Raw genomic sequence first — 15,473 nt, 5'->3', positions numbered from 1 at the left:
CACTGCTCCAATCATTCTCCAATGACTAATCACTGCTCCAATCATTCTCCAATCACTAATCACTGCTCCAATCGCTGCTCCAATCACTAATCACTGCTCCAATCACGTCTCCAATCACTAATCACTGCTCCAATCATTCTCCAATCACTAATCACTGCTCCAATCAGGTCTCCAATCACTAATCACTGCTTCAATCACTTCTCCAATCACTAATCACTGCTCCAATCATTCTCCAATGACTAATCACTGCTCCAATCATTCTCCAATGACTAATCACTGCTCCAATCGCTTCTCCAATCACTAATCACTGCTCCAATCGCTTCTCCAATCACTAATCACTGCTCCAATCGCTTCTCCAATCACTAATCACTTCTCCAATCACTAATCACTGCTCTAATCGCTGCTCCTATCACTAATCACTGCTCCAATCACTTCTCCAATCACTAATCACTGCTCCTATCACTAATCACTGCTCCAATCGCTGCTCCTATCACTAATCACTGCTCCAATCATTCTCCAATCACTAATCACTGCTCCAATCATTCTCCAATCACTAATCACTGCTCTAATTGCTTCTCCAATCACTAATCACTGTTCCAATTGCTGCTCCAATTACCAATCACTGCTCCAATCATTTGATTTCCCTTCAACTCCCTGGCAGAATATATGTTTTTGGACACACGGGGCCAAATGTAATAGTGTGAGAGTTTCAGAAAGTGAGAGATTTTGGGAGAGTTTTCCCATGTTTTTTAAAGCAGCAATCAATTACACTGCAAAACCAGGTTGATTTTGACATGTAATTGATTGCTGCTTTAAAAAACATGGGAAAACTCTCCCAAAATCTCTCACTTTCTGAAACTCTCACCCTATTACATTTGGCCCCCAATGTTCTCACAATGTGCACAGAATTCATTGTACAATCCATACATACAAGGGGTCAGTGCTCGTTGCCAAGGGTTAATGGTTGTTGCCAGGGTTTAATGTCCATTTCCAAGAGTTAATTTCCATTGCAAGGGTTAATGCCTGTTGCCAGGGGTTAATGCTTGTTTACAAGGGGTCATTGCTTTTTGCCAATGGGACAATGCCCAATGCAGTGGCGTAACTACATTTTGGGCGCCCCCCCGCCGTTAAAGGGAGGGCGCCCAGCCACTCACCCGCCCGCCGCCCTCCGCCCGCCGCACCAACCCCTGCAGTCTTACCTAGGTTCAGTCAGTACGCGCTGGTCCCGGCTCCCTTCTTCTGCTATGAGGACCACCACAAAATGTCCGCCCCCATACAGCAGACAGTTTCAGAGAACTGTGTGCTATATGGGGGCGGCCATTTTGTGGTGGTCCTCAGCAGAAGAAGGGAGCCGGGACCGGACCAGCGCATACTGAACACAGGTAAAGACTGGGGATGGGGGGGTTGGTGCGGCGGGCGGCGGGGTGTAACGTAACTATAGCACTGCAGCCCCCGGCGCCCGCACATGCATAGCGCCCCCCCGCGGTCGCGGGGGCTGCGGTGCTATAGTTATGCCCCTGGCCCAATGCCAAGGGTTAATGCTCCTGCAACATACAGCCCTTCTGTCAGGACTGCCATTTGGCTTCTGGCCTGCATTACATCTGTGTGGCCAGAAGTGCTGCTGCTATGTTCTGCCCGCAATACTTCTGAATGACCAGAGGTGTGGTTCCTGAGAGCAATCCCAGCTGGGTCGGGTGATTCTCTGAATACCATTCCCAGCTGCAGCACATATTAAGGATTGAGGGGCCTGTCTCTGTGTGCTGCAGGGATTGGCCTGGTCTTGCTTTAAAGCTGTGTTTGCCCTGAGCTTCAGGGCCAGTTATAGCCACCTTAAGGCCCCCATACACTACGCGATTTGGCCCCGATTTCACCTGATTCTGGAGGATTGGCCCGAGAAATCGGGTGAAATTGGCCAAATTGCGTAGGGTATGACATTTGATCTGATCCGATGTGCGGTCCCGTGCGCATCGGATCAGATCCAGATGTCGGACGGTCTGCACATAAGATTAATCACGTGCAGCCGTCTGGGGGAGCATCAGGAGCAGGCTGGCAGTGGGGACCTGTCCAGGGAGCGGCAGGAGCAGGGAGTGGTCCGGGGAGCGGCACGAGATGTACCTGCAGGCAGGGAGCGGGGACCGCGGCGCAGTGCAGACTCAGAGCAGAGAGACCGGGGGCGCGGCGGGAGAATAGAAAGAAATCCTATTCAAAGGACTGGACGGCTGCTGATTGGCTGGGAACTCAGCCAATCAGCGGCTTTCCATACTTTTGAATAGGATGGTTTATATTCTCCCGCTGCTCTGCGGTCCCCACGCCGCCCTATTCAAAAAACTGGGCGGCCGCTGATTGGCTGAGTTCCCAGCCAATCAGCGGCCGCCCAGTCCTTTGAATAGGATTTCTTTCAATTCTCCCGCCGCGCCCCCGGTCTCTGCTCAGCATCTGCGCCGCGGTCCCCGCTCCCTGCCTGCCGCTACATCTTGTGCCACTCCCCGGACGGTCCCCACTCCCAGCCTGCTCCTGCCGCTCCCCCCCCCCCCCCCGGATTTTTACATGTGATAAATCGCATCCGATTTATCACATGTAAAAAATGGCACATCAAGTGCCAAATCTTATCAAGCTCCCCAGGGGAGCTGCCCGGGAAGATCAGGGGAAATTGGGGCTGACTTGTCCTTAGGACAAGTTGCCTGAGTGTATGGGGGCCTTTAGCCTTGCCTTGCATGTACCGGGAAGTCTTTATACCTGCACACTGATACATGAAACCTTGTACCTGTATCTGGTTTCTGATCCTGACAATACAGTGATTTCACATCCGTCCTGCCTCCGTTGTCGGTTCTGGTATTATTATTAGGTGCCCACACATTAGAACAATTTTTTTGCAGATTGGACGATTTCTGATAAATCAGCCGATATCGGTCGGATGCGCACTCCTGTGGATCTTTTGCTAAATCTTCAGATCTAAAGGTGCCCATACACTAGAAAGATCTGCGCTCTTAAGATGTGCGCATAAATTAGCCTTCAAATCTTTTTTCCGTCCTGGAAAATAGATTTCAGGCAAGCACACATCTTTACCAAAGATTGTTATTAAGATCCCGTGTGCGTACCTATGGATCTTTTGTTAAATCTTCTGATGGAAAGTCCCCCATACACTATGCGATTTGGGCACGATTTTGCCTGATTCGTATGAAACGGGTCGTTAAAATTGTCCCAAATCGCATATGGAAACATCCCCTCCGACCCGATGTGCGGCCCCGTGCACATCAGATCGGAGTTGGGAGGTCGGACGGGCTGCACATAAGATTTGCTAAATCTTATGTGCTGCCGGGAGCCGTGCGGGGGACTGCAGCTAACGGGGGACCTACCAGGGCCGGGCGGAGGGATCAGGCGCAGGGAGCCGGGCAGAGGAGGAAGCGCGAATGGCGGGAGCAGAGGTCTTCAAACAAACAAAAAAAAGCCCATACAAATGCATAGGAAGCCATTGATTGGCTGAGACCTCTCTCGGCCATTCAGTGATTGGCTGAGACCTCTCTCAGCCTCTCTCAGCCTCTCTCAGACCTCTCTCAGCCAATCAATGGCTTCCTATGCGTTTGTATGGGCTTTTTTTTTTTTTAAGCACTCCCGCCACTCACGCTGCCGCTGCAGCGTCTTCTCCTGCCCGGCTCCCTAGTACTCTGCGCCGCCCCCCCTGCTCCCGCTGATGGCAGCAGCTTCTTGCTCGGCTCGCTGCGCCGCCCCCACCCCCCCCAGCCCGCTCTCTGGTCGCGGGCATATCCCCGCTACTGTCCCCCGCTCCCATTGTCCCTGCAGCTCCCCGGGAATTGCATGTGATAAATCGCATGCGATTTATCACATGCAAAACTTGGCACATGAAGTGCCTAATCGCATGTGATCCCTCCCGGGGAGCTGCCGGGACAATCAGTATGGGGGGGGGGCCTTACTTGCTGACCAATCGGCCAAAAAATCGTTCTAGTGTGTGGGCACCAGAATAGTTAACAAAAGATCCATAGGAAAGTAAATGGGATCTTATGAGAAATCTTTGGTAAACATGTGCGCTTGCCTGTAATCTTTTGTCCAGGCAGAGCCAGCCCTAGCCTAAATGACGCCCTAGGCAAGATTTTGGCTTTTTCTCCCTAGCACCCCCACTAGTTCCGCCTCTGACCCTGCTCCCCTTTCCCAGCACCATCAACCCTCATCATAGCAGTCATCATTTTGGTGCTCCTACCCGCAATATTTTAAATAGAAACACTGCACACATTCGGTGCGTAGCCCAAACAGGGGTGTGTTCTTGCTGGGAAGGGGCATGGCCACACAATAGTACCCCCAATTCAAATTATGCCACACAGTAGTGCAACTTTATTCACATTATATCATGCGATGGTGTCCCTTATTCACGTTACATCACACAGTAGTACCACTTCACCTTATGTACATTACTCCTCACATTATTCACATTATACCCTTAGAAAAAAATCCTGAGAAAATATTGTATTTTAAGCACCTCCATGGCCACACTGCAACCCAGCACAAAGCAGTGTGTGCTGGGCAGAGGAGAAGAGCTGCAGCTGCTGCTGTCACTGAAGGGGAGGGGACCCGGGGCCCCCACTGGAGCCTTCCATCAGACTTTGGCCTGGATAATTTGTACCCGCTACCCCTTTCTATCAGCTCCCCTGATAATACTACACAGTAATGCCCCTTACACATGACACACATTATTAATGTCCTAATAAACATAATGCCCCTTACACATTATGCCAACCTTTATTAATGCCTTCATACACAGTGACACACTTAATGCCCCTTACACATATGTTGCACATTATTAATGCCCTTATACACATGACACACATAATGCCTGTGACACATATGTCGCACATTATTAATGCCCTTATACACATGACACACATAATGCCTGTGACACATATGTTGCACATTATTAATGCCCTTATACACATGACACACATAATGCCCATTACACATATGTTGCACATTATTAATGCCTTCATACACAGTGACACACATAATACCCCTTACACATATGTTGCACATTATTAATGCCTTCATACACAGTGACACACATAATGCCCCTTACACATATGTTGCACATTATTAATGCCCTTATACACATGACACACATAATGCCTGTGACACATATGTTGCACATTATTAATGCCCTTATACACATGACAAACATAATGCCTGTTACACATATGTCGCACCCTTACACATATACCCTTATACACATGACACACATAATGCCCCTTACACATACGTTGCACATTATTAATGCATTTATACATGACACACATAATGCCCCTTACACATATGTCGCACATTATTAATGCCCTTATACACATGACACACATAATGCCTGGGACACATATGTTGCACATTATTAATGCCCTTATACACATGACAAACATAATGCCTGTGACACATATGTTGCACATTATTAATGCCCTTATACACATGACACACATAATGCCTGTTACACATATGTCGCACCCTTACACATATACCCTTATACACATGACACACATAATGCCCCTTACACATATGTTGCACATTATTAATGCATTTATACATGACACACATAATGCCCCTTACACATATGTCGCACATTATTAATGCCCTTATACACATGACACACATAATGCCTGGGACACATATGTTGCACATTATTAATGCCTTCATACACAGTGACACACATAATGCCCCTTACACATATGTTTCACATTTTTAATACCCTTATACACATGACATACATAATGCCCCTTACACATATGTCGCACATTATTAAAGCCCTTATACACATGACAAACATAATGCCTGTGAAACATATGTTGCACATTATTAATGCCCTTATACAGTACACATGACACACATAATGCCTGTTACACATATGTTGCACATTATTAATGCATTTATACACATGACACACATAATGACCCTTACACATATACCAAACACTATTGCACAACCAACCCACCCGTAGACAGCACTCACAGCCTCTAACCCTGTGACCTCTGCGTCGGCTTGGATACAGATGTTTCCTCATACATCTTGCCTCAATAGGCCATGCAGCTTCTGGCCAGTTCTGCTACTGTTGGCTGACTTGTTTAGCTTCCAATGATTAAAATGATATGTGGCATGCCTATATTCTGTGTGCGACTGTGGCTGTACCTGCATACAGAATGCTATGTTACAGTGATTTCCATGAATATACTATTTCATATGCAGATACAGCCTCACTCACACACAGAATATAGGCATGCTGCATATCATTTTAATAATTTTAATCAGCAGAAGCTTCTGCTGCATTTCAAACGCCCTAGGTATTTGCCTAATTTGCCTATGCCTAGGGCCGGCGACAGACAAAAGATTTGAAGGCTAATTTATGCGCACATCTTAAGATGACAGATTTTTCTAGTGTGTGGGAACCAAAGGTGTAAAGGTGCCCACACACTAGAAAGATCTGCGATCATAAAATGTGCGCATAAATTAGCCTTCAAATCTTTTGTCTGTCCTGGACAAAAGGTTTCGGGCAAGCGCACATATTTACCAAATATATTTCTTAAGATCCCGTGTGTGTTCCTATGGATCTTTTGTTAAATCTTCTGATCTTTCATGCAGCACGTAAGATCAGAAGATTTATGGTGTGTACACACTTGTACAATCACCCTGCGATTCTGACTATATAGTCAGAATCGCATCGGTATCGCATGCAGATCGCAATGGTTTTAACCCTTGCGACCCCGATGCGATCTCGATGCGCGCTCCCGTATCGCAGCCAGAAAGTCTTGGCTGCCTTGACTATATAGTGCAGATCTGCACTATATAGTCAAAATTGTATGCCATTGCATGCATGCCGTGCGATGTAATCGCATCGGGGATCGCATCGCACGGCACATCTCAGGTGTGTACACACCATTAGCAAAAGATCCACGGGAGCGCGCATTGGACCGATATCGGCTTATTTTCCGCCGATTATCGGTAAACATCGGATGATATATCGGCCGATTTATCAAAAATTGCCCAATCGGCCAAAAAATCATTTTAGTGTGTGGGCAGCTTTAAGGTGCCCATACACTGCCTGCGACGTCTCACAGCAGTGTACGGACATCCGACAGAGTGCGAGCCGCCAGGATCTTCCACAACGGATCGCATGCGTCCACATAGGATCGCCTGGAGGATTGGTCGGCTCCGATGTGCACGGGACAGCGCATCGGACCCGACGGCATGTCAGGAAGAGGCGATTTGGTCCAATTTAACAGGCCGATTGGTCGCAATCGGCTGAAATCGGACCAAACCGCCTCGATGTATGGGGGACTTTAGTCTTGCAGTCGTCTGGGACTCATAACCACTTCCTTATGGAGAACTATCACCATATACACCTATTAGTGATGGTAAACAAATATGTTGACCTAAAACAATGTATTTTGATTAGAGATGTGCAGACTCGGATTCCAGAGATCTGAGCCCGTACGAACGTCATCATTCCGAGCCCGGGTCCGAGCAGCGCTCGGAGATTCCCACCTGACTCGGGTCCGTCCGCGTGGTCAGAACATCATCTCCCGGCGCCGGATTTCGCGAGGCTTTAAATAGCGGCTGCCGCGCCCGCCATCTTCACTCCAGTCTAGTAGTGGGTTGGGAGAGGGTGTGTTGGTGCTGCTGCTGGGGCTTAAACTTGAGCTTGACCCTGAACGCAATATTTTTTATTCGCTGGGGCTGTCTCTCAGTGCTGCTGTGTAGTCTAACTGTGTACTTGTAGTACTACTGTCTCCTCTGTGTGCGGTTCTACCTCTGGTGTCATTTTATTGTTTATGTATTATATGTACATTTTATCTTTTAAAGTCCCTACTTATTATTATTATAATTGTATTTGTAAGGCGCCACAAGTGTCTCGCAGCGCCGTACAAAGGAACAGTACAGGGAGACAAAACTTGGCATAACATTGAATAAATACCAGCAATGCGACGGGCACGGTGTCTCGCTGCGCTCTGCACACTATTTTATTCTCCCACCACGCCCTAGTGGATGATAGGGCATGAAATACAGTGAAAATGCCATGTCAACCTTTTGACTGTCGACCTAGACATTGTCGAACTAACGACCAGTCGAACTAATGTCCTTTCGCCTATGTCGACCTACACCCATGTTGACCTTTTCCCATGTCGACCTAATGACTGTCGACCATCATGCTGTAGACCAAATGACCGTATCCCAATCAGAGGTAGAACTACCAGTGGTGAAGCAGGTGCAGTGCACTGCTGTCCCTGTCCCTCTTCTTCTCTGTCACCCTCTGCCAGCCACTGCCCCTCCCTGCCACCCACTGTTCTTCTCTGTCACCCTCTGCCAGCCACTGCCTCTCCCTGCCACCCACTGTTCTCTCCTGTCACCCTCTGCCAGCCACTGCCTCTCCCTGCCACCCACTGTTCTCTCCTGTCACCCTCTGCCAGCCACTGCCTCTCCCTGCCACCTACTGTTCTCTCCTGTCACCCTCTGCCAGCCACTGCCTCTCCCTGCACCTACTGTTCTCTCCTGTCACCCTCTGCCAGCCACTGCCTCTCCCTGCCACCCACTGTTCTTCTCTGTCACCCTCTGCCAGCCACTGCCTCTCCCTGCCACCCACTGTTCTTCTCTGTCACCCTCTGCCAGCCACTGCCTCTGCCTGCCCACCCACTGTTCTTCTCTGTCACCCTCTGCCAGCCACTGCCTCTCCCTGCCACCCACTGTTCTTCTCTGTCACCCTCTGCCAGCCACTGCCTCTCCCTGCCACCCACTGTTCTTCTCTGTCACCCTCTGCCAGCCACTGCCTCTCCCTGCCACCCACTGTTCTTCTCTGTCACCCTCTGCCAGCCACTGCCTCTGCCTGCCACCCACTGTTCTTCTCTGTCACCCTCTGCCAGCCACTGCCTCTCCCTGCCACCCACTGTTCTTCTCTGTCACCCTCTGCCAGCCACTGCCTCTCCCTGCCACCCACTGTTCTTCTCTGTCACCCTCTGCCAGCCACTGCCTCTCCCTGCCACCCACTGTTCTTCTCTGTCACCCTCTGCCAGCCACTGCCTCTCCCTGCCACCTACTGTTCCCTCCTGTCACCCACTGCCATGTTGCATATTGTGAACTTAGGTTGGGGGTGGAGGAGGGGGGCCCAAATTATATTTTTGCACCTGGGCCCACCCCTCACCTGGGTATAATTACACTGATGTAGTGAAGATCTCTGCTGTGATTGGACGATCAGCGCTAGTTAAGCAATAATTCCGCTCTTTTATTTTTGTTTATTGTTGTTTATGGTCCAATCTATAAAACATACAAATCCTCTCTAGAGTATTGGCTCCCCCCCCCCCCCCCCCCCCATCCCATTCCCCCCTTCCCCTTCAGAAGCTTCAGGAGTTCCTCAGAATCATCTGTAAAAAAAAAACAAATAGAACAATAAATTATATGGTGTTGGTTTTTGCCCAGACAATTATACCCCTTTCACACTCGCAGAGCCGGGTCATACCCGGGAATGTGTTCCCAGGTTGCTTCCTGGGATTCTACCTGGGAATGTACGCTTTCACACTGCACTCAGACCTGGGATCGACCCGGGACAGCCCCATTCACACTGATCCCGGGAAATCCTTGCAAATACATATGCATGTCATTAGAAATGGACTCCAGGGCTCTGAAAGATGACATCAGCATTTGTGAGCCCAAGAAAGCTCCAATCAGCAGCTTTTTTAAAGTCCTGTGTACCCAATACCGAGTACGGGACCATTCGCACTGACCGCATCCCGTGTCGATTCCGGAATCCCGGGAATCGACACGGGAGCAATCCCGGGATCTTCATCCCGGGATATTCTTTCAAGACCCTTTCACACTGAGCTAAATCCCGGGTTGATGCGCGTTCATGTGCAAAAACCCAGGATAAAATTGTCAGTGTGAAAGGGGTATTACATGATTTCGCAACACACTATTTATAATACCAGGGTGGTCCTGCAGGATCTCATGGGCAGCAAGTCAGTGCCCATATTGCTGCCAACTGCCCCCTCCTCTTTTGAGATGCCACCCAAGGAAGTTCTTACAAAGGGGATAGCTAAAAACTCAGAGGCATCTTTCCACCCCCAATCTCCCAGTACAATGTAAAGGTTACTTGTTCTCTTACATCAATAACTTGTATACTGTATTATGTATGACGTATGTCTATTTGAGCGTACGCTTCTCACTGCATTTATTATTATTACAAGCTACAGGAACAGTATTATATTAGATAATAACCCTGCCATGTATACGTACCACGCTGTATCCGAGGGCTTCCCCTCCACATAGACACCAGAGTCCTCCAGTAGGGTGACCAGCTCATTCCTGATGGCTGAATCCCAATCCTTGAATTCATCGTAGCTGACTATACTCATACACTCAACCAGCTTCTTCATCTCAGCACGAGCTTCGTCCACCAAGAAATGGAGGCGTTTAGGACCAGCCTTCTTCTGGCAGACACGCTGCAGATGGACAAATAAATTTCCCACAAGTTTTTCACAGAATTTGCACACCAGGGGGGACTTGTAACCCCTGAAAGACAGAAACGTGTCAGTGAGTGTGACATAGGACAAGATGTAAACATGTACACAGGGCCGGAGCTACCACTGGGCAGCTGCCTAGGGCGCTGGCCACTAGAGGGCGCCCCAGCACCGTGATCATGTAAATTAAGTACTTTACTGGACTTGGTGCGTTGTAGGGGAGTCTGACACTTCCCCCAGCACATTTTGCACACTGTAATGCTGGTACCCAGGCCTGGGAGCAGGTACTGCGTTCTGTGGGTGATTGCTGGGCTCAGCTTCCAGCAGCAGCCGGCAGATCTGAGACTTGTGTCCCTGCTCTTCTGCTTCCTGCTGCTGCTCTTCACAGAGATCGTCTGGTAGCTCCGCCCCCTCCAGCACAGGAGCCGACCCTGCCAGCAGCCAGATCATCCAGACATACAGCACAGGTGACTGGCAGCACATACTTTATGTATCTGAGGGAGGGGAGGTGCAGGGATGGTTTTACATGTGAGTGGGGACATGTGTGTTGCAGCGCTGGGGAACATGTGTTTTGGGGAAGGTGCAGGGCTGGGAAACGTGTGTTGGGTGAAGTGCAGGGATGGGGAACATGTGATTTGGGGGAGGTGCAGGGCTGGGGGACATGTGTGTTGGGTGAAGTGCAGGGCTGGGGAACATGTGATTTGGGGGAGGTGCAGGGCTGGGGGACATGTGTGTTGGGTGAAGTGCAGGGCTGGGGGACGTGTGTTGCAGGGCTGGGGATGGAACATGTGGTTTGGGGGAGGTGCAGGGCTGGGGAACATGTGTTAGGGATGAGGCTGGGTGCAGGGCCTGGTTACATGTGAGTAAGGGAAACAGCAGCGTGCAGGACAGGGGTACAGGTGTGTGAGGGATACTTTGAAGTACATTTCTGCGCACCGGGTGCCCGCACAGAAACATATATATATATATATATACTTTATTCCTAACGAAACTGGGTAGGGGGGCACATTATTAGAAGTTTTGCCTAGGGTGCCAATCCGCCTTGCACCGGCCCTGCATGTACAGGAACTATACAGACAGACACTTACTTCATGATTAAATGTGATGTGCAGGATACAGTCCAGTAACTGAGAATGAAGTCCCGGCCAATGTCTTCCAAATTCTGTTCTGTTCTATGGTGGCAGACCTCTTATATACTGATGTGTGCCATGAACTAAACCAATCAGAAACTGTCTATTAGAATTGAATATGCAATCAGGTCCAAGACATTTTGGTCAGGTGAAGTATTTACAGATAGGTGTAAAATAGTCTCATTTAAATATCAAAAGAGATTCAAGCGTTTTACATTTTCTTTTACAAATGGGCAAAGTGGTATTTTATATTCAGAGTTTCTGACCAGACAGTACGGCGTCAGACCAAACACAACCTCAGCACCGTCATTTACATATCACAGAGCAGGTCTCTCCCGGCACAGCAGGAGGTACAGGTTGGGGGGAGAACACATCACTGGCATTTTACAACTTAAGGTTTTTGCAAAAAGAATAAAAGTTACAACCAGCAAAGTTTATTTAAAAATAATTAGTAGCAGGCTTAAAATTGTAGCGCGATAATAGATTCAATGCATACATAATAATTACAGGGGCAGGGAGCAGAATGAGGGATCTGGGGGGGGGGGGGGGGGGGGGGGGGGGGGGGGGGGGATGTAATAGGGTGAGAGATTTGGGAAGAAATCTCCAGTATTTGTAAAGCGGCAATCACTAAAGGCCCCCATACACTACGCGATTTGGCCCTGATTTCACCCGATTCTGGAGGATTGGGCCGAGAAATCGGGTGAAACTGGGCAAATTGCATAGTGTATGACATCTGATCTGATCCGATGCGTGGTCCCGTGTACATCGGATCAGATCGGATGTCGGACGGTCTGCACATAAGATTAATCATGTGCAGCCGTCCGGGGGAGTGACAGGAGCAGGCTGGGGGCGGGGGTCCGGTCCTGGGTACCTGTAGGTGCAGCAAGCAGGAGGAGGAGTTTGCAGGTGCACACTAAATATATATGCTAGACCTTTTAATATCTTGCTATATTGCATTTGAGGTTATTAGCATAGTAATGGCCATTAGTATCGGCTTGTCCACCGCGTCCAGGTTACCTCATTAGGACAAGTCCCTAACACTACTCTGGGACAGGTCCAGGGCACAGGGCCCCCCAGGCCAGCCCAGCAGAACCACCCCATGGCATCACATTAGTGTAAAATTAAAGTGATAGTAAAAGGGATAGGGGAAATTATATGTGATAGGACTTACCTAGGTAAGAAGTAATAATAAATGTGAAGGGTGCTACATATATATTAAACAAACTAAAGGGGTGATTGAAAGTATACGATATGATGCCATGGAGCAGCCCAGCAACAGCAGCCCAAAGAGCCCTGAGCCCCAAACACGGTCCCACAGACTAACACTCAGCATATATGTATAGTAGGACTTACCCTCATAGTGCCAAGCTGAGGTGTGCAGTCTTGAATGTTGGGACTCCAACCTAATTAAAATCAATTTGGGACAGGTGGGTGGGGTGCAAGTTTAGGAGGAAGGCGTCTCTAGTTCCTTCCAGTGTGTATGAATACACAATATATAGTACATAGGGGGAGGGGCCCTAAACTGCACACCCTGGACATATGAGGTGCTACCTGCTGAGACTTGTAGTGCAGCAAGCAGGAGGAGGAGTTTGCAGGTGCACACTAAATATATATGCTAGACCTTTTAATATCTTGCTATATTGCATTTGAGGTTATTAGCATAGTAATGGCCATTAGTATCGGCTTGTCCACCGCGTCCAGGTTACCTCATTAGGACAAGTCCCTAACACTACTCTGGGACAGGTCCAGGGCACAGGGCCCCCCAGGCCAGCCCAGCAGAACCACCCCATGGCATCACATTAGTGTAAAATTAAAGTGATAGTAAAAGGGATAGGGGAAATTATATGTGATAGGACTTACCAAGGTAAGAAGTAATAATAAATGTGAAGGGTGCTACATATATATTAAACAAACTAAAGGGGTGATTGAAAGTATACGATATGATGCCATGGAGCAGCCCAGCAACAGCAGCCCAAAGAGCCCTGAGCCCCAAACACGGTCCCACAGACTAACACTCAGCATATATGTATAGTAGGACTTACCCTCATAGTGCCAAGCTGAGGTGTGCAGTCTTGAATGTTGGGACTCCAACCTAATTAAAATCAATTTGGGACAGGTGGGTGGGGTGCAAGTTTAGGAGGAAGGCGTCTCTAGTTCCTTCCAGTGTGTATGAATACACAATATATAGTACATAGGGGGAGGGGCCCTAAACTGCACACCCTGGACATATGAGGTGCTACCTGCTGAGACTTGTAGTGCAGCAAGCAGGAGGAGGAGTTTGCAGGTGCACACTAAATATATATGCTAGACCTTTTAATATCTTGCTATATTGCATTTGAGGTTATTAGCATAGTAATGGCCATTAGTATCAGCTTGTCTACCGCGTCCAGGTTACCTCATTAGGACAAGTCCCTAACACTACTCTGGGACAGGTCCAGGGCACAGGGCCCCCCAGGCCAGCCCAGCAGAACCACCCCATGGCATCACATTAGTGTAAAATTAAAGTGATAGTAAAAGGGATAGGGGAAATTATATGTGATAGGACTTACCAAGGTAAGAAGTAATAATAAATGTGAAGGGTGCTACATATATATTAAACAAACTAAAGGGGTGATTGAAAGTATACGATATGATGCCATGGAGCAGCCCAGCAACAGCAGCCCAAAGAGCCCTGAGCCCCAAACACGGTCCCACAGACTAACACTCAGCATATATGTATAGTAGGACTTACCCTCATAGTGCCAAGCTGAGGTGTGCAGTCTTGAATGTTGGGACTCCAACCTAATTAAAATCAATTTAGGACAGGTGGGTGGGGTGCAAGTTTAGGAGGAAGGCGTCTCTAGTTCCTTCCAGTGTGTATGAATACACAATATATAGTACATAGGGGGAGGGGCCCTAAACTGCACACCCTGGACATATGAGATGCTACCTGCTGAGACTTGTAGTGCAGCAAGCAGGAGGAGGAGTTTGCAGGTGCACACTAAATATATATGCTAGACCTTTTAATATCTTGCTATATTGCATTTGAGGTTATTAGCATAGTAATGGCCATTAGTATCGGCTTGTCCACCGCGTCCAGGTTACCTCATTAGGAATTAGGCAAGTCCCTAACACTACTCTGGGACAGGTCCAGGGCACAGGGCCCCCCAGGCCAGCCCAGCAGAACCACCCCATGGCATCACATAAGTGAAAAATTAAAGTGATAGTAAAAGGGATAGGGGAAATTATATGTGATAGGACTTACCAAGGTAAGAAGTAATAATAAATGTGAAGGGTGCTACATATATATTAAACAAACTAAAGGGGTGATTGAAAGTATACGATATGATGCCATGGAGCAGCCCAGCAACAGCAGCCCAAAGAGCCCTGAGCCTCAAACACGGTCCCACAGACTAACACTCAGCATATATGTATAGTAGGACTTACCCTCATAGTGCCAAGCTGAGGTGTGCAGTCTTGAATGTTGGGACTCCAACCTAATTAAAATCAATTTGGGACAGGTGGGTGGGGTGCAAGTTTAGGAGGAAGGCGTCTCTAGTTCCTTCCAGTGTGTATGAATACACAATATATAGTACATAGGGGGAGGGGCCCTAAACTGCACACCCTGGACATATGAGGTGCTACCTGCTGAGACTTGTAGTGCAGCAAGCAGGAGGAGGAGTTTGCAGGTGCACACTAAATATATATGCTAGACCTTTTAATATCTTGCTATATTGCATTTGAGGTTATTAGCATAGTAATGGCCATTAGTATCGGCTTGTCCACCGCGTCCAGGTTACCTCATTAGGACAAGTCCCTAACACTACTCTGGGACAGGTCCAGGGCACAGGGCCCCCCAGGCCAGCCCAGCAGA

At 48.4% G+C, this 15,473-nt stretch overlaps 1 protein-coding gene across 2 annotated transcripts; it reads right to left on the bottom strand.

The window, feature by feature from the left end:
• Positions 1 to 9,349: 9,349 nt before the first annotated feature.
• Positions 9,350 to 11,708, bottom strand: LOC146068349 (uncharacterized). Of its 2 annotated transcripts, none has more exons than XM_083179241.1 (3): positions 11,579 to 11,708; positions 10,267 to 10,542; positions 9,350 to 9,398 (listed from the first exon to the last, which is right to left on the bottom strand). In XM_083179241.1, coding segments are annotated over exons 1-3 (282 nt in total). In that variant the 5' UTR covers positions 11,584 to 11,708; the 3' UTR covers positions 9,350 to 9,397. The 2 variants fall into 2 exon arrangements, with proteins under 2 accessions (XP_083035367.1, XP_083035358.1); XM_083179232.1 differs by lacking the exon at positions 11,579 to 11,708 and adding an exon at positions 10,759 to 11,017.
• Between the last annotated feature and the right edge of the window lie 3,765 nt (positions 11,709 to 15,473).

The sequence above is a fragment of the Crinia signifera genome, chromosome 1, assembly GCF_055691185.1.
Source record: "Crinia signifera chromosome 1, ASM5569118v1, whole genome shotgun sequence".
NCBI classification, from domain to species: domain Eukaryota; kingdom Metazoa; phylum Chordata; class Amphibia; order Anura; family Myobatrachidae; genus Crinia; species Crinia signifera.
Note: the sequence above shows the minus strand (reverse complement) of the source record. Positions and strands in the feature narration are given on the sequence as shown.